Source organism: Passer domesticus, chromosome 3, assembly GCF_036417665.1.
Source record: "Passer domesticus isolate bPasDom1 chromosome 3, bPasDom1.hap1, whole genome shotgun sequence".
NCBI lineage: Eukaryota > Metazoa > Chordata > Aves > Passeriformes > Passeridae > Passer > Passer domesticus.
In genome coordinates, this window is record NC_087476.1 from 7844216 (window position 1) to 7864072 (window position 19857).

The 19857-nt window shown below is 37.4% G+C and overlaps 1 protein-coding gene across 3 annotated transcripts in view; it reads left to right on the plus strand.

Annotated features, from left to right (window-relative positions):
* ATAD2B (ATPase family AAA domain containing 2B) overlaps positions 1-19857 on the plus strand; it is a 74363-nt gene that overhangs the window by 30582 nt on the left and 23924 nt on the right. For 2 of the 3 annotated variants that reach the window (XM_064411786.1, XM_064411788.1), the window contains exons 15-22: positions 28-118; positions 5954-6265; positions 9985-10117; positions 12025-12211; positions 12897-13082; positions 13718-13853; positions 14159-14355; positions 16864-17023. In XM_064411786.1, the coding sequence (XP_064267856.1) occupies positions 28-118; positions 5954-6265; positions 9985-10117; positions 12025-12211; positions 12897-13082; positions 13718-13853; positions 14159-14355; positions 16864-17023 (1402 nt within the window). The remainder of the gene's footprint in view (positions 1-27; positions 119-5953; positions 6266-9984; positions 10118-12024; positions 12212-12896; positions 13083-13717; positions 13854-14158; positions 14356-16863; positions 17024-19857) is intronic. The other variant, XM_064411787.1, reaches the window with a different exon arrangement.

Here is a 19857-nt window from a genome sequence, read left to right on the forward strand (position 1 = left end):
TCTTTTTTTTTTTTTTTTTTTAATCAGGCACGAAAGCACATTTTGCAAATTCATACCAGGGATTGGAACCCAAAATTGTCAGATCCTTTCTTAGGAGAACTGGCTGAAAAATGTGTTGGTGAGTGTTATGTTGTTAGTACTTTTACTGTAGAGGCTTTCTCTTCTGTGTAGAACTTCGAAGGTATGTTAAATGTATCAAGATTTTCTTATCTCTGCCTTTCTAAACTTCTGTACTTTGAACAACACTCTTTTTGTAGTAACAAATATGTTTCTGTTTACTAAATATGTTTACTAAAACACAAAATGTAGTCATTTGAAAATACAACCATGTTTCCTTTCTGTGATATCACTGTCCTTATATAAGACGCATACCCTTAAAGAGAAACAAAATGAAGTTGGAATTGGAATCTTTAGGTAGACTTCCCATTAAATTGGTAAATTACAAAAGAGTTAGGCAGACTTGGGTTTTTTTCTGTCTACTTAGTGAGAAAAAAAACCCCAGTACTTGTGTCTGGGGTTTTTGTTTTCTGTTTGTTCTTCACTGACTGGCATGCTCTCCTCTGACATAAATCCAACAAACTAACCAGCCTTTCTAAAGATGAATTTTTTTTCCAGATTGCTAGCACAGAACAACCTCAGAGTGTAGACATAGGTAGGGGAGAAAAAAATCACCGCAACATGAATACATTAAATACACTTTTGGAGCTCACAAAGACCTGCTGCACTGCATGGAAGTTGGTTGTTCAATATGAGTTTAAATCTAATCAGAAATAAACCCAAATATTTGTAGAGTGAATTTAACAGAGGAAATGATCCTAAAGCACACACCACAATATCTTCTCAACAACTTGTCATGCAAAGATACATCCTCTGTCAGTCATCTGCTTGGACGAGCACTGAAGTTCTCAGGCAAAGAGCAGTCTCAAATATCTGTGCTTTGGAATCCATCATCAGGGACTCTTAAGACCTTTAAATTGAACATCAGTCCATTCAGTCAGCTGCAGTACATCCGAATTATCCTCTTCATCTGCAGGGGCACCTCTCATCGAAGCAGCATCCCTCCGCTTTTGATGCACAAAGACCTCAACATCTTCTGGTGAGGAGAAAACATAACTATCCAGCAAACTCCAGTTTAAGCTTTGCTGGGTATAACACAGCACGCGGCAAACCCGTTTCATTTAAATTCTGCTTGAATTATGTGGTGCTGCTTAGTGGGACAGAGGGGAGTAGGTAGGAAAAAACCACAGATGTTTCTTTAAAAATTCACCATATTTTTTCATTGAGAACACAGTATTTTAAAATTTCAGACAATAGGGAAAGCCCTTTGTACATTTGCCTGGAAGACATTCTTTGTGCTCCATAAAGCCTGTCAATTCTGTGGAAGTCAGCTAACAAAAAGAAACATCCTTTTCTGTTTTCCTTGGCTTTCCTGCTCTCCAGCTACTGTACACTTGACTGTCTCCAGTCTCTATCTTGGAATTTAAGTGTTTCCATACATCCAAGAAGAAAATCTTTGAAGTATTACTAAGTTTTTTCAAAACAGCTGAAGTAAGACTGGTGTATCTTCTTCACTTTGAGAGTATCTCATCGTTTCTGTATGTGAAATCTGAAACAAACATTTAAACAGACTTTTCCAGATTCTTTGTGGCCATTACCAATGGGACTCATTGGCACACATGTATGTCTGAAATATAGTTTATACCAGTCTGATATTTCTCTTGTGCACAGGTTTTCTTTAAAAAAGAAAACCCAAAAAAACAACACCCCCTCTTCCCCAGGTAAAAGCTGCCTAGACTTGGCAGGCTTTTGGCACAGCATGGTTGATACCTCTCTCCAGTTCAGCACACTTGGCAAAACTTTAACTCCAAGCTTTTGGATCCTAATGAAGAAAACTGCTGAAATACTCCCAGAACAAGTGCCTTTGGGGAAGCAGGTGTATGTGCGACTCAGAACTTCTTACGATCCAGGGGTGTAATTAGAAGGAAATTTGAAGGGAAAAGCCCCAGGACTTGCAAAAAATAGGTTATTTCCTGAGGGTTGATTTTTGTCCCAGGTGTTATGGATTACAACTTTTAGTGGATTTCTGTGTATGTGAGAATTCAAGACTCACTTCCCTGAATGGCCTCATGACTGCAGTGTGCATGAGACGAAGTGAAGCAGCTTGGGGAGAGCACAGCATTGCTCAGAGGACCACACACTTATGTCTTGTTAGTACTTTCAGTAAACACACATAATTACTATCTTTTTTCTCTTTACTGGAGATGAGTCCCAGATACTCTTAACTTTATAAATCCTTTCTTATCTCTCGTGCTTATTCCCTTGTTTGGATTGGTAACTTTCTGTAGCTAGAGAGACTTACCTACAAACTCAGTCTTGCAGGAAACAAAACATACTAGCAACCGAAAAAGTGTGAATTCCTCCATCTGGCATTTTGCAGATGAATCTTTTTTCAATGTAGTAAGGGTTATTTAAATAATGTTATTAAATAGAATTATAAAGAAACAAACTATTATGCTGAAGATGCTTGTTAAAAGTATTCTCTGCTTATTATTGCAGGAGTGTTTTGTGGCAAAATGATGCCATTTAGATTTTTCTTTCCCATCCTCATATAATGATGGCGGGGGAGATTTTGGCATTAGCATTCCTGTTTTTTTAGCATTCCTGTTTTTCACAATTCTTTAAAATAAACCTTGTAGTTACTTTTCATCTCTGTCATCATGCTGAGTTGTTTGCTCACTCTCTTCCCCTGCAGTAATTTTGAGAGTTTTGTAGGGAGTTGCACAACATAAAGTGGAAGAAGTAGTCAAAATTGTTCACCTAAATTCTTCACCCCATTCAGTAGCACTTTGTTGTGGGGTTTAAGGTGGGTTTTAGGCAGAAAAAATTTTAAAGAGGGCACAATTTCAGCATAATAGAGGTGGCTGGAAAATTTTGGTGATCGAAGTGCATTCTTTGTAAACCTACATAGGAATCCACTTGTTTGCTGTCCTGCTCTTTGAAAGTTGTACTTCAGAAATGTTCAGCAGAGTTTGATGGTGCTGGTAGAAGAAAATGGGCTACTTGGCAGGAATCCTCATTTTGTTCTAAGTTGAGGTGTGCCAGTACCTTTTGCTTGACAAATTGAACATCTTTCCTGAGATGCTTCAAAAGTGGAAGCAAATGCACTGAACCCTGAGTTTATATTACAGTGTCAATTTGGGTAAAATCTGCATCATGTTATTTACTGTTGGCATGATACATTTTATTTTGTTTTGACAATACTTGACTTATGTTTTTCTTCTGCTTAATCAGTGTGCATTTTCTTCTTAGCAATAAAAAGCTCTTCAATGTTTCTCAAGGTACAGGATTTTTGCAGTTTTCTTGTCACTGAAATGGATGTACAGTATGCACAGGAGAGTCCCTCAAAAAGAGACACCAATTATTAGTCTTCAAATGTAATTGCTCCAGAGAAATGAGAGGTAGAAATGGAGACTAATTGTGTATCTGATCACCTGAGAATTTAATTTTAAAAATAGGCTACAGGCTATTATTTCCTAATTTTGCAATTCTTTGGAGATGTACAAGCGGTGATTAAAATGACTATTAGAAAGTGATGTTACAGCATTTGTTAATAGAAAAGTTGGGAAGGATCTGGCTTCTGAGCTGCTGAATCTATCCACAAAGATACTAAACTAGTTCTAAGGTGACAGGCATTCAGGGTGCTGCACATCTTCAGCACATATTTGATTTAAGCTTTGGTTTAGTGCTCCCCTCACTCATTTTCTGCTTAATCTAGTGTGGTTTTTGGATGAGAAGTGGACCAATTTAAATGGGAACGTGATACCTGATACCTAAAGAACAATGCAAAATTTAGAACCCTGTTTTGGTTTCTCTGATGCACCTGTAGCTACTGTCTAATAGTTTCATGTAGTTGGAGTATGCCACTATAGTTTGGATTTCATGTTAAATGAAATTTAAAAAACCCTAAATAACATAACTTCAGTGCTGAAAACAATTAGTTGTCTATTGATCAGTATAGTGGATATACCTGAACATATTTCAAATGTATTGTGTATTTATTTAAAGGTAACTTGGGAATGTGAATTGCTACATACGTTTTAGGTAACAGTCATGGTGTGGACTCACCAAATTTATACAATAGTAGCTACTGACCTTTTTATAAAATTGTAAAGCTTGATTTAATAATTGCAGGAATTATCCAATATTTATGGTGATTGTCCATCTGGGTTTATTTTTGTTTTTCTTTTTTTTAAATTATTTTCAAGTATATATAAGAAAGGTGCAGTTTGAACTCTCATCCAATTTAAGTCACCTTTAAAGCTGTAAAGTGTGTATCTTTTATTATTATCCCCCAAATTATTATATCTGAAAGATGGGGATGGAAAAGTGTCTACAGTCTTCCATATTAATTGCTTCCTTTTTTATTTTTAAACACTCTGTATGGAATTAGCTTTGTTTCTTATTGTTGTATTTCTTGTAAAAATATGTGCCAGGAACAATGAAAGAACATCAAAGTCTAAAGAGAGAGAAGCAAGGCAGGCCTCAGTTCTGCAACTTGGTGCTGCCAAAAGACCAATCATAGAATCACAGAATGTTTTGGGTTGGGAGGGACCTTAAAGCCCATCTCATTCCAATTCCCAATGGACAGTGACACCTTCCACTATCCCAGGTCACTCAGAGCTGCATCCAGCCTGGCCTTGGACACTTCCAAGGATGGGGATACCCACAGTGTCTTTGGACAGCCAGTTCAAGTGCCTTATAGTAAAGAATTTCTTCCTAATATCCAATCTAAAGCTGCCTTCCTTGGTTTTAAAACAAAAATAGAATAGAAAAAATGCAAGTAATGTAAGACTTTGTGAGGAGGAGGAAGTCTGATAAAACAACAGATGAATGAGAATTATTTTAACTGAAGAATTGATTAATTACTTTCTATAAACACTTCATTACAAACCCATGAACTTTTATATGGCAGTACCTCAGTGCAACACATTTTCCTATAGTGAATCTAATTCTCCAAATTACTTTTCTCCCTGGAATACTGTTCTACAGTTTTTGAAAGATGGAGCTATGGTGCCTCAAAATACAGAGGCATATTAATGTGTCTTGCTGAGAGAGATGGAAAAACTTGAAATCTAATTTCTAGCTCTGGGGAAAACCCCCAAACCATTAGTACTGCAAAAGACTCAGAGGTATTAAGTCTCTCTGTATTTCATAATTATCAGATCTGTGTTTTTCACTAATGATGATTAAGCAATTATAGGTAGCCACCTGTAGATACTTATGAAGATAGGCTAAATTAAAATTTTAATGCATTTTAATTTCTACCTTTGGTTATATTAGTAAAGTTATGAAACTCTTAAAAGTCTGAAACATTTCTCTTCATAGTAGAAGTTAACATTTTTCCAAGAATTCAGAGTAATGCTTTTTTTAACAAGAGATTCTATCTCTTCCCTATTCTACTCATGAAACATTTTTCTTTATACTGCTCATTTTCTCAGACTGTAAAAGTTTAAAGTTGGTGATGTTCAATGTAACAAAATTACTTTGCTATTAAAGATTATATTCATGTGGAGGTATTAAAGGAAAAAAGGAGCAGAGGTACTAGCCTGTTAAAATTGCACATACACGTTAGACAATATTAAGGGAAAAGAAAGAGTGATAACAGACCTATAACCCAGGACTGGAAATACACTATATACCAAATGATATAGTGAAAATAGAGGTAATTTTACCTTCTATGTGGAATTAGTTTCTTAGTATATCTTATAAACATGTCTAATTTCTTGATATACAACACTGTCATCAGATTATGACCTGACACCTTTTGGCAGCTGCTTTGTGGACCTTGACAGTTAAATATTCCTGATTTGTTTTTGGCTGGATGCATGTTTGATCCAGGGGTGGCACAGCAGTGCCGTTTCATGGGAAGTGTTTGTGTTTCTGTGTGCACTAGGGTACTGTGGAGCTGACATAAAAGCACTTTGCACTGAGGCTGCCTTGATTGCCCTGAGACGCCGCTACCCCCAGATCTACATGAGCAGTCAGAAGCTCCAGCTGGACGTTTCCTCGGTGGTTCTGAGCGCGCAGGATTTCTACCACGCCATGCAGAACATCGTGCCCGCCTCGCAGCGCGCCGTGACGGCCTCGGGCCACGCGCTGTCCCCCGTCATCCGGCCGCTCCTGGAGCGCACCTTCACCAAGCTCCTCGAGGTCCTGCACAAAGTGTTCCCCCACGCTGAATTCAGCCAGGGTGACAAAAGTGAAGGTATGGCGGTTGGGGTTTTTTTGCAAATGTTGTTTGAGTTTGCAAGTATTTCAGCTTTTCCGCCTAGCCTTAAGTCTGGTGCGTATTTCCTTCAGCGTTGTTAGGATGCAAGTACTATTTGCTTGGATGTTGCATCATTATTTTTGCTGATTCCAAGTTGTCGTAGAATCTCATGACCTGACCTATACAGAGCAAGGTCCCATAGGTGTGAGGGCCATCCATAAAAAGAACTCACAAGTAATTTGCAATTTAAATACAAGAAATGATGGGCATAATTAAAGGTCAGAACAAAAAAAAGTGAGACAATGTGAGCGTAACAGGATGTGAAATTGGTGCTCCTGTCCTCAACAATGGTTAGCTATCCCAAGTCCTTTGCTTGCTGGTGGTGCAGCAGCTTTGGGGAGCTCACAGCTCATCACGTGTTTAGCTGAGGTACTTGAGCCTATGTAATGGTTGTGTGCTTATTCTAGAAGAAAGTCCTGAGTCTTCCATGTCCTTGAACTGGCCTGGTCCGCTCCTGATCCTCCAAGCTGATTCTGTCAGCTTAGCAAGTAGAGAACAATTTGCTGTTTTGTTAAGTTGGCTTTTTTTGCCAAATTAATGAGTGAAATCAACTCCCTAAGGAGTGGTCAGTGAGTGCCAGAAAGCTGCTGCAGTGGGAGCAGTGTGGGTGCAGCAAGGAAGCAGGGAATAAGAAGGACTGTGAGTGACTATTTGGCTGGCAATGAGTCAATAGGTTCTGGTGTTTTTCTGCCCACCTCTTCTCTGAGACATACTTTAATAGTTACCATGGTCACTTCTTGGAAGTTAAATGTTGAACAAGGGGTTTGTTCAAACCTTGGGTTTGAGATCTGTTTTTTCTGATGTAGTCTACTGTTCTTATCTGGGATCAGTCTCATCCCCCAGCTCTGTAAACAGTACTTGGGGTTGTGTATGGTTAACTTGAAAACAGCCCAGTCACGAAGCAAATCTGTGACAGCCATGACTTTCCTCTTGTTCCTGTTCCAGGGCACACTTTCAGCCTGCAGCCAGGCAGCTCAAGCTGATCCTTGTGCTGGCTGCTGCAGTTCTCCAGCCCAGCTGTGCATTTTTGCTCCATCTTGCTGCTTGCTTGAGTACCTCAGGTCCTTTGTTAAACCATTTCAGCCAGAAAACTCATCCAAAAATGATGTATTTATGTGTTTTCTGCTGACTGTGGGATATCTGGAGGTTTTAACAAGTGTTGGAATTGGCCAGAGATGGGCCCTGGGAGCACGTGGTGGTGGGTAGAGAGGAAAATGAGCTGGCTTGCAGCTGCAGTTAGATTCTATTGGACTTCCTCAGCTGAAATTATTTATGATGCTTAAGTCTCTGCATACTGCTAACCTGTTAGTAGCACCCAATTTAGAGATTGTCATTCTTGTTGAAGAATTGGTTTAAGTTCAGAATGTTTTCTTTTGTTATATTTTTTACATTCCTATTTATTGTTGCTCATTACTGATGACAGATTGAGTTTGGAAGCTTAAGTTGATTTAAATGGTTTTACTAGATAGTTTGTTACTATGGGTACTTTTAAATGTTTGTAGATAATTGATTTTGAAGATGCATGAACTGAGTTTTCTTTTAACATTTCCTTTAGTTTTTTCTTACCCCCTTAAATCCAAGAAAATATTGAATACCAAGCTTTAATTTTGTTAAAACCAGAAAAATCCACTTTCAGGTACAATGATTATACCTAAATGTAGATTATACAATAGCTTCAAATTTTCTTGAATTCAAAGTCAAGTATACATGTTTACAGGTATGCTTGCAATCTGCACATCAGGTTTTCTGCATTTCACTAAAAATTCCTCCTTCTTGTAATTCAGTGTGTCAGATACTCGAGCAGAGAATCTGACTCACTGAATTACAAGAAAGAAACTTGATGCCAGAAGCTTGATGCTTGGGATTAAAAGATGGGCTGCCTTTTAAAATAATAATATATTTTAGTGAGAGAAAGCTGTGTCCAGTGCATGAGCATAGGATTTACTTATGCCTACATTTGGTATTCTGGAAATTCTGTCCATTTTAGGGACTGTCTGTTTTAGTGAGCCCAGAGATAGAAGGCCTATGTCCAGTTGATTTGGAGGTCTCCATCCTTAGCTTTAGCTAAATATCCAGCAGCTTCTGTGCCATGTTTTCTTGCTCTGGATTAGCTTTTGGCCACTACTTGGGGTCTGCAAGCCTTTTTCATCTTTGCTGCCAGGGAATGATTGTCAGGTGTGTGACTGCATCACAGCTTGACAAGGGATGTGGCACATCCTCATTCCATGGCAGCAGAGTATCATTCCTGCCCAGCCTACTCTGAATTTGGTTTCTTACATCACACAGCCAGCTAAGGGAACCTTTGTTGTCTCTTAACAATTTTTCCTGGAACCCTGGGACAGTTTTTCCTGTGGCTTAGATGGCACCTCCACCTGACACTTAACACTGCCCTGAATGCAATTCCTTGTCCCATGGTGGTCGTCTGGTCAGTGTGGCAGGACCTGTGCCACTGCCTCATGTAAATCCAACAAGTCATGCAGTGGATTGGGTATTTGAAAATAATACTTGGATCCCTCTGTATTTCACACTTTCATTTCACAGCAGTCCCTTTTCTTAAGCGGCTGTGGCCAGTGAGCTGCTGTTGGGATGTCTGGTGGTTGTCCTGGGCAGCAGTGTGCTACAGTGACTCTGGGCTGCTCTCAGGATGCTGCCCATCCATTGCAGAGCATTTTCTTGCTCAGCAGAGCTGGCCTCTGCAGTGCTCCTGCTGTACAGCTGAGTGGCTGTGGCCATTTTCATCCCATCTCTGGAGACTTCCTTCCCTATGGAAATGAGAATGAGTGCCATGGCATAGGGCAAAAGCAACTCAGCTCCTTTCCTGGGGCAAATAAGATCTTGCAGCAGATCTTTCCTATTGTCAAAACACACCAGGTAACTTTTAATCCCATTGCAGCTCTGGGAGCTAATGTAGCTGATTTTCAGCTGTTACCTGGTTGTTCTGCTTTAGTGCCATATTAGTATTTTTGCAGTTTTTTGTCTCTGCAGTGTGTCTTGTGAATATAATGAGTCTTTGAGATTTTTTTCAAGGTCTGTATAGAAAGTGCTTCAATTCATTTTGCTAATATATTAGCAAAGGAATTAAAATAGGTAAAGGTATAGTATATGAACATGGAATGCATTGAACTGATTTTGATAAAAAGTAATTTGATACTCTTCAGCAGATTATCAGAGGGTGGAAAGCAATTCTTCATAACCATACATTGTCTAGGTAGTCATGCTGAGAATAATTTTAGAAGAAGTGTACCTGTGAGAATTTGGACACTTGGAACAAGTAAATAATTACAAAATTATATGTAGTCTGAGGAATTACAAATTTTATAGCTTCATCCTTGAAAAAACCTCTAGCTGTGAAATAAACCCGAAGGAAGCATTTCATAACAAGTTAAACTTTTTCGTATTTGAGAAGTTGTTTGGCTTGATTGTTAAAAAAAATTTTGTAATTATGATTAGACTTCTACAGTATTTAATTTGTTTTGGTTTTTGAAGTAATAAGTACTTATTATTCTGAAGGCTGATACTTAGATAGGTTTAACTAATTTCTTCTACATTTGAGGATTTATTATAATTGACACAAAGAAAATTGTAATATCTTGTCTTGTTTGTTGTACTTGTGCTTAGAAGTGATAAAGTTCTAATTAATACATCTCTTGGAACAGATGTACCAAGTCTAATATTAGATGATAGTGAAGATGAGAATGCTTCATCAATTTTTGAGACAAGCTGTCACTCAGGATCACCAAAGAAACAGTCATCAGCTGCTATACATAAACCCTACCTTCATTTTACAATGTGAGTGTTTCTCTAAATGTATATAATTAGACAGATAAAGCCAAGAGATTCTTGCATCAGGAAAGCTAAAAAAGTTGTTCTTTTTGCTTTGGGGTGGCAGTGGTGTTCTTGTAATGGAAACATGTAAGTGTACAGACAGGAGTTTTAGATATGGGGGTGTTCTTATGAAAGGCTACATCCTACACACTGGAATCATAAATGTTTTTCAATATGTAGATTAGGAATAAAGATGCTAACAGCAATTTTAATTTTTAACAAACTACTTTATTTGAAAGATTAAGAACTGAAAAGAGATGTATGTAGGAATATTTTGGAGGAGTTGTGTGCTTTTTCTTGGTCCAAAGTCTGGTTGAGCTTCTGTGTATGCAGCTCTTTGGAAGCATCATGTATAATGATTGTATTCAGCATTTCTGGTGTGCTTTTTTTCATTGTTTTTCATGGAACGTTTCAGGAAAACAGGAATTTAGAAAATATGTGTGAAATTTGCATGAGTGTTTCCAGTATAAATTGGACTGGCTACAGTAATTAACAATAATTAACATTTCTTGCTTTTGTGTTAAGAATAGTTTTAGAGTACTTTATGTGATAGTTTCTGCAGAGAGTTTGCTGAATAAAGAAAGTGAAGTTAGAAAAAATGTTCATTAGTGGCACTGTTTAGTAGAGCCATCTTGTGGAAAACTGCTAAAATTTTTGTGCTAAATAATAATGCCAGAATTTGTGGATATCTAAGCCTAAAAATAAGGATTAAAGTTCAAAAAGTTGGAGGGACATAGTTAAGTGTTCTAATGCCAAATTTAAGCTTTTTTGCAAGGTTGGGGAGGGGGAAGCCACCCAAACAACAGTATCTGTGTCTTTAAATAAAAGAATTTCAAGACTGTGTTTATTTTTGCAAAGTATGTAAGCCCCTCTCGGTCTGTTTTCTGAGCATTTCTGACTGTTGCCTGTGTGTGTAACCACCACCACCAGAACTGAAAGTTAAAGGTCAGCAATGTTCATTGCTGTCCCAAAATGTTTAACATGAAGTAATACCAGCAAGTCTTGTTCCACTGCCTGAGTTCACTGATGGGCAGATAGAAATGCCTTAATGAGAGAAAATTCAAATTAATTAAAAAATTTCTGGTTTTATAATCAGTTTTCTATAAATGGAAAAGACTTTCAATGGAAAAACCTAATGCATTTTTTCTTCGTGTATGATTTGTCCATAAAATTGGGCAAAAACACCCAAGAGAAAGAAACAAACACAAAATCCAAAAACCCCTTTTATGGGCTTAGAGTTTCTTCTCAACCACAAAGAACCAAAAAATAAGTTTACCTTTGCAGTTTTTCTTTGAAGTCTTCCTTCTGTCCAGAAGTCTACTGACTAGAAATGTACAAATAGGCTAAAATACAATGCATAGTGATGTTAATTCAACCCTACTTCAGGTCCTTTTTCTTAAATAAGTAAACTATTGAAATGTTCATTGGTTCTTGAAAATCTTGGGTAGCACTTAAGGGATGAAAGGATTGACCTGGGATTCCTGAGGCTACTGAAGAGCTGCGTTAGTAGTTAGGAGTGAACTAGAATGATTAAATTGCTGTCTTTACTGGATGTTCAATAAGTCCTTTTATGTAATCAAGGAATTAATTTTAAATAAACTGGTTATAATGAAAATTGTAATGAATTTGATATATGCATAGCTTCCCACAGATGAGTTTGAATTAAATGGTTGTGAAACCAAAGATAAGAGAAAATTTGAGTTATTGGCACCTGAAGCAGTATTCAGGGGTAGTTGGGTTACTTGATCTTTTTAGGCTGTTTTAGGAAACTATTACTGAAATGGATTTTATGGATTCTAAAATATCTCCTATATATCCATCTATTGATAACACTGCTATGTTAATTGGCTGTTGTAACTGTTCTGTTGCAGGTCAGCTTATCACCAGCCAACCTCTTACAGACCGAGGTTACTGCTCTCTGGGGAAAGAGGTTCAGGTCAGACTTCGCACCTTGCTCCAGCACTATTGCACACCCTGGAAAAATTCTCCGTACACAGGCTGGACCTGCCAGCTCTTTATTCAGTCAGTGCCAAAACACCTGAAGAGTCATGTGCACAGGTGATATTTCAGATTCCCTTGTAATGAGTCAATTATGTAATTCTGGTTGTATCAATATAAAGGCAGCCAGCTGGAATGTAACTTGAAGTCCAGGTTTTCATAGGCTCCTTCTGTTTTCCTGTTTAAAGTAAAGAAGTCTCTAGAGGGTGATGGAAATCTCCCTAGTGACTAGTGAATGTAATTACATTTTTAACCTGCCCCCTCATCACATACCTAGTGCTGAATAAGTTTAATTCTGGGTATTCAGTGCCCGATACTAATTTTATTCACTTGTGGATGGATTGGGGTGCTGTGGTTTTAGGTTCAAACCTAGGTTCTAGATTTGCTTAGTTTTAAGTGTTTTCCATTTCCAACTAGCTTTTGGTGAATATTGCATGAATTTCAAAACAGTTTAATTTTCATCTTGATTGTTGAGTCATAGCAAGTTTTTAAAACATACATATTTTAAAAATAAAGTAGTTGCTTTGTAGTCTCCCTGGCACATTGACATAAAATAATTGAATGCTGTAACTAAGAGTCATAAACACTTGTTTAGAAAGTCTTTAGATAATTCTGTTCTGCTGGAACATTTGTCTATAAAATACCACAAACATGAGTCATTCTCTAATGTGCAAGAACTTTGTTACTCACAACTGATGGTAACAATTAGTTCCTTAGTTGAAATACAACTGTTTCTTTTAATTAGATCTTTCGTGAAGCTCGAAGAACAGTACCAAGTATAGTTTACATGCCTCATATTGGTGATTGGTGGGAAGCTGTCAGTGAAACTGTGAGAGCTACTTTCCTAACTTTGCTGCAAGATATACCATCTTTCTCACCTATATTTCTGCTGTCTACCTCTGAGTCCATGTTTAGTGATTTGCCTGAAGAGGTAAGTTTATCATGGAAGGAAGCATTGTTAGGGGTTTCTGTGCTCTTCTGAATGTTTTAATCATGTTTTGTAGTGGCTTTCTAACTTAATTTAAAATATGTCAAACAGAAAATGTAATAATTATTGAATGTTAGTAATTTTCCTTAATGTGGGATGGATGTACGTCTTACTGATTTTCATAAGCTCCATGCCACTCTGCTGAGAAGACAAAATTGTTCGTTATGCCAATTGTTCTTTTTGACAAATGACTCCATTATAATTAAATGCAGATTTAGTCTAAAGGCCTGACCTTGAGCTTTACATTTTCCGAGGCTCTGGGTAGGGGGAGGGTTCCTGGTTTTTCTCGTTAACATTTTCTGTGATTTTTTTTTCTCCTGCCCTTTTACTCTCCCATTACTGCAGGGTTGGCCATTGTTAGGAGCATGGGATACTGCAAGTTTCATTACTGTGGAAAATTCAGTGAGAATTACAATTGTTTATTTTCCCTTTGCTGTGAGCACAGCTTTAGGTAGAGTTTACCATCTTCTCTCCTGTGGCTGATTTTGGAAAGTTTGTTACTAGTATTACAGTATGGTCATTGTTCATGTCTTTTTCAGTGGGGGCTCATTTTTCTTATGGCTTTTTTTTTTTTTTAGCTGAAATGTATTTTCAGAATCCAGTATGAAGAGGTTTTTTATATTCAAAGACCAAGTGAAGAAGACAGATGGCGATTTTTCAAAGGCTTAATCCTTGATGAAGCAGCAATGCCCCCACCAAGAAGGAAACAGGCTGGTAAACTAAGTTACAGTAAAACCAATAATAATGTGATCCTAATGTTGTATTAGTGTTACTTTCCTTCTTAAAGAGGTGTGGTTAATTAACAGTTAGTTTAATTACCATGTGACAGCATTAATCAGTGCCCAGAATAAATTTCATAGTTACAGTTAACAGTTGTTGAAGATGCAGAGCTGTGGGGTCAAGGATGCAGCGATAGACCCACGATGCACATTGAATACATATAATGAAATCTGGAGTGGCCTAATGCAAAGAGCCACTGTTAATATTTCCATTGTCTGATTTCTTGCTCTTTTCCCTAGCTCTTCGTGCCCTGGAAGTTCTTCCTCTTGCACTGCCGTGCCCTGCCCGGGAGCTGTCGGAGGCGGAGAAGCAGCGGATGGAGGACCAGGAGGAGAACACCCTGCGGGAGCTGCGCTTGTTTCTCAGGGATGTCACCAAGAGGCTGGCCACAGACAAACGCTTTAACATCTTCAGCAAACCGGTGGATATTGAAGAGGTCTTGTTTCAGTAATGTGCAAACAATGAAGTTGAAAATACTAGAAAACGAATGCAAATTTTAAAAAGGAAATTGTTAAATTATTTAGAAAAATAGATGTTTGATCCATGATCTGTCCAATCTGAGATACTGATTTTTACCTGGTGGTACAGTCACAGCCTCATCGTTCATGATGCAAGCTGTTCTATTGCCAATGGCCTTTGGAAAAACCTTGTGCATTCCTGTCCATTTTATAAATGAAATGAGCATTTTAAAATGCCAACATTCCTATCTTTGCCAGTGCTTCTGAAATGCTTGAAACCATAAATATAATTCTTTAATAAAAGGTTTTACAGCATTGTAATCATAGACATGATAATATTGGGAAAGTGATATGTGTTCAGTAATGCATTCAGCATTAATAGTGTTGTTGCATAATTTCAGCAGTAATGCTTGTGGATGCCATTAATCACAGATGGTAGCACATTATAAGGCATTAGCTGGTCGATTATGGACTGTACACACCTAACTGATGAGACAGTTCGATCTGAAAATCTGTTTTCAGGGCTGCTGTATGAATAGGATTGTGTTTGGTTTGACTCTGAGATCAGATGCTGGCCCCCTGCAAGCTTTGCAGGCTTACTAACTGAAAAGAAATCTCTAATTGCTTTTGAAGAGAAGAAGCATCTCTTTTGGAAGATGTTAAAAGATTAATATGGAACATCACAAGACCAGCATTGTAAAAAGCAGATTTGGAGTGTAAATTCCTTGCAGGATGGAGCACACACATCAGCCTCTTTTATGGGCTGATGCAGTCCTCTCTTCATTTGAGTTTTCCATAGTGTTCCATAGCTGACTGGTTTTGAAAGCCTGGTGGGCTGTTTGATGTGGCAGCCTACAGTATGAGCATGGTCTCAGCAGTAGCTTGTTTTAATTTTTCTTGTGAAACTGGAAGGTCCATTATTGTAGAAACTCTTCATACTTGTAGTGAAGGTAGTTAATTTCTGTCAAGAATTTGTGGTCTAAACTTACATGAATAAGGACACATAGAAAAAGAAAAATAACTGTCCATGTTTTGTAGATGAAGAGAATAAAAATGTGAATTTGTTATTTGGAGACTTGCCAGAGCCCTGCTAATGTATCACAGCCCCAGAAATCAAATGTAATCCTTTTTGTCCCACCTGCTGCATTTAAGTACAGGACTAGCCTTTCTTTTTCCACAACAGCTTGTCTGCTTGACTTCCTTAAAAATGTGTTAGGTTTATTTCACTCCTACTTGCATTGCAGAGAATGCTGCTGTGTGATAAGTCAAGAATTTTCCTGACTAAAGCAGCAGCATTATTTACAGCTTCCAGTGAAGATTTTCTGATGCTGTGCTAACAACAAAAGGAAGCCTATGGCTTAGCTTTGCAATCCCTGAACCATGATCATGTTTCCAGAAAGGGAGACAAAAGAGAATTTTTGCCATTTTAATTTGTCAATAAGAATTTTAATGTCTGTATTTAAGGCATTAGGTGACACATTGCTGTCCACTGAAGTAATGCATTAATGTAAGTTTATGTTGTAATATATGTCTGCAGGCACTATATATATATATATAAAATCTTATAGAGCCATTATGACTTGATCTGAATCTGTATTTAACTCCTGAGTGCTTTGACAGTGACCATCATATGTGGACAATTTCAAAAGAAAAAAATGCAGTACTGTTCTAGAGGCTGCCAGTGTGTTTAATTAAGTGTAATCTAAATCACACTGAAACATTGATACATTTTTTTTTTTCTGTGAAGTTAATAACAAATTCATTGATTTTTTTTGTGTGAACTTCATTACAGCAGCTGTGCTGATGCATTTGGCTATTAAGGCTGAGACCCTTATGGTATCATGAATTATGTTAAACACTTTTTAGTGTGCCCCACTGGTTGCTGAATCTCCAGTTACGATCTAAGCTCATAGTAAATTATGACACAAGGCTTTTATTTAGATTGTCCTTCTGTACAGCCAATCTAACATCTGCAATCAATAAAACCTGATTTTTCTTTGTTTAACAAGTGATTGAAGAAACTATTTAATAGAAGGTATTTAAGAGCTGATAATTTGGCTGTTAAGTTTAATGAGAATTTTACCTACAAAGTGAACAAAATAGAGCTTCCCTAATTTTTCCTAGGGCTTCAAGTTAGACTGATGGGTTTTGCCTTTTTAGTTCCATGACAGTGTTATAGCACCATAAAAATCTATAACTAAATTAGTCTAAAATGAAAAATGCATTTACATTAAGTTGTACTGCTTCAAAAACACTGTTTAATTAATTTTGAAAGATAAATTGGAGAGCTCCTTAAGGAAAAGTAGATTTGGATGTCCTATGTTTTTAGCCTGATAAAACTTCAATTTTTAACATAAATTTGCTTAGAAATCAAAATGTTTAGTTAATGTCTTAGAGCTCAGCATGTGGAATGAATGCAAGTATAAAGATGTGATTGTCAGTATTCAATAGGTCCTGTGTCATTTCTGTGTGCTGTTTGTTTATAGGTTTCAGATTACCTTGAGGTTATCAAAGAGCCAATGGACCTATCAACAGTAATAACCAAAATTGATAAACACAACTACTTAACAGCCAAGGATTTTCTAACAGACATTGACCTGATCTGCAGCAATGCATTGGAGTACAATCCAGACAAAGATCCTGGAGGTAAGAACCTACTTCTTTTTGGCCTACCTAGACCTGAAAGCCTCCTACTTAATTCCATATTCTGTTGCCATTCAGGCATTTAGATAAGCTGCATACTTTGTGATAATTAGGATAAGCAAGTCCTAAGGGTCTGTGCTTTTAGTATTCTAAGGCATGGAGTGCACTGGGGACGTTAGAAGAGCAGGAAAACTGTAGCATTCAGAGCTGTTTTCTAATAATTTATGTTTTGTAGTTTCCTTTCAAATTTGATAGCTCCTTTTGGGTATCTAGAATTTTATAGGCAACAATAGCCCACCATAATTTGGAGAGAGCTCTGTAGAGGATCCACACACAGTCTGGCAGTGGTTTGCTGCATTTCCATGTTAACTGAGAGCATGAAATTCATACACAGAAATCAAAATGCGTATTCGGGGATAGAAATAAAACAGGATAAATCACCAGGCAAGGAAGTCAGTTACAGCTGATTAGGAGAGATTAGACAGTATTGTCTTGACAAAGTGTGGTGGGATGCTTTCAATTAAAAAGGAATTTGTAGACCGAAATGCATGTAAAAGCTGTTCACACTCCAAACTAAGGATAGAAGATCTTGTGTGCTCTTTGTTAGAGCTGTCTTACAGTGCACTTTGCCAAAGGAAAGCCTTTCAGCTGGCAGCTTCAGGAGTCATCTACAAAGCATCCACACAAAGCACCCTTTTAATGTAGAGTTCTGCTTAGTGTATGTGATACTTGGAGATCAGGGTCCATCTACAAATGTGGTGGAATGTGTTAGAAAGTTTTTCATGGTATCTTCTGAAATTGCTTTAGCAAGTTAAAGCCTGATTTTTCAGTATTTTTCTTCTGAAATTTTGGGTTTTCTGAGGCATTTTGCAAGTGTCTTATGTGTGGACTAGGTACAGTATAGTCTGCTGTAGTTTCACATTGCCTTTTGAACCCAGTTCATATTTGTAAAAAATTAACTTTATTTCTTCAGTTTATGATGCACTATTTTATTTCAACTAGAAAAGTCCATTTATTTTGTGTTCTTGATAACACACTTTTGAGGGCTTCTAATATGCAGTTGATGTGAACTAATTGAAGCCCTTGATGGGCACTTGGCATTTAGAGAATATCTGAAGAGCACCTGTTTAGGGATATTTTGATTTTCCTTGCTGTCAGAGCTGAACTGGGAGAAATTGATCTGGCTCTTTCTAGGCTCAGTTTTGGACAGGAGGTAATGAAAAATTATTCTGTCCTCTGCTGTTAACCACAGAGCATGTATTGCACTTCTGGCATCCAGGATTTCTTGGGTTGTTGTGTGAACACACCTGAAACAGCATATTATGGCTGTTCAGAGGAAGCATTCCATGCATTCAGATGCATTCATTAAATTAATATTAACCTATAAATGTTCACATTCTTTAAAGCTGGACATACATGCTTGCTTGTGCTTGCAGAAGACTCATACTTGCTTTTGTCCTGTTGTTAAGTTGGAATAGCAAAGGCCTGATTTTATCTGCAGTCTGGATATCAAAAACTGCTTGGGGATTTTTTTTTTCTTGGTACTTTGCTATAAAATTTCAGACAGGTTCTGTTGTTAGACAGGTTGTGGTTTTCTTGCTCTATTGTTTGACTGGGAAATGTTTTTAAAGGCATGGGAACATAACCATTGTATGTTGGACATGAGTGTTTGCCTCACTGAAGCACTGTCTGGGGGAAAGGCTTGCCCAGCACAGGATTAGAGGCAGGTAGTGGTTCAGTCAAACGCTCCAATTTTATTCCTTTTTATTTCTCTCCCCTCCTGTCCCTGCCTCCTTTGCAAGGGCTTCTTAAACTTTATTGTCTGACCAAAACTTTGAAGTTTAATATCTCAAAATTACATCTGGTACTAATGCAGTGTAGGGTTTTTTGTGATCATAAAGCATAATGTTTCTCAAATATGTGGGCAAAATCTTCCAACATTCAGTAGATTTAATGGGCAGTAGATTTCCCCAGAAAATGCTGGAATATTTTAAGCTTGATACTGGATGGTCTCTTTCACTCAACAGTTTTTCCACCTGTAAAACCTGCTGTTTCTAGAATTACAAATATTGCAAAATAAGTATTTAGTGATATTCTTAATTGTTGTCTTTAAAGATTATTAAAACATTAAATCTGCAGGCTGTAGAATATGTTCTAGACATTAATGTTGATGGTTACTGTTGAAGTACCTGAAACAGCTGGAAAAGTAATTCAGTATGGATGGATTGACAAATTAAATATGTTTGTACTGAAGTCAAGCAATGAGTGTTGTAGATTTCATTGAAAAGCTGTGTTCTAGATGTCAATTTTCTCCATGTATGGGCTTAGTTATTAAGTTATGATTACTTTTCAAATTTCAGCGGTGGAATAATTTGTTTTGTGTGTTTCAAAGGCAAGGGAACTGGTCTGGTTTTTCCTGAGCTGCATTTAGGCTTCCAGCATGGGCAATTTGTTCTGTTCCCCAAATAGGCCTGAAAATGTAGCACAGTCAAGGCTTGTTTCTTGCCCTTTTTTTAAAAATGAATTAAAATGAGAAACAGCTATTCAATGTAAGGAATAAAATAATGTGTTTTAGCACAATTTTGATCAGTTGTTAAATAATAATTAAGCAATAATTTTAGGTTAAAGAAAAAAAAAAAACAGGATAGGAACATAAGTGAGCAAGGTCTATCATGCAGATGATGTCCAGTGTGATTTTGCAGGCAGTATAACTGTGACTATCCCTAGACCCCAGAGAGTAAATTAATTCCTGGACAAGACTCCTATTACTTTGGGACTCTTTGCACTCCACTCCATTATACTGTGTAGATCTGCCTGTGAAAACTAGCTACACCTTA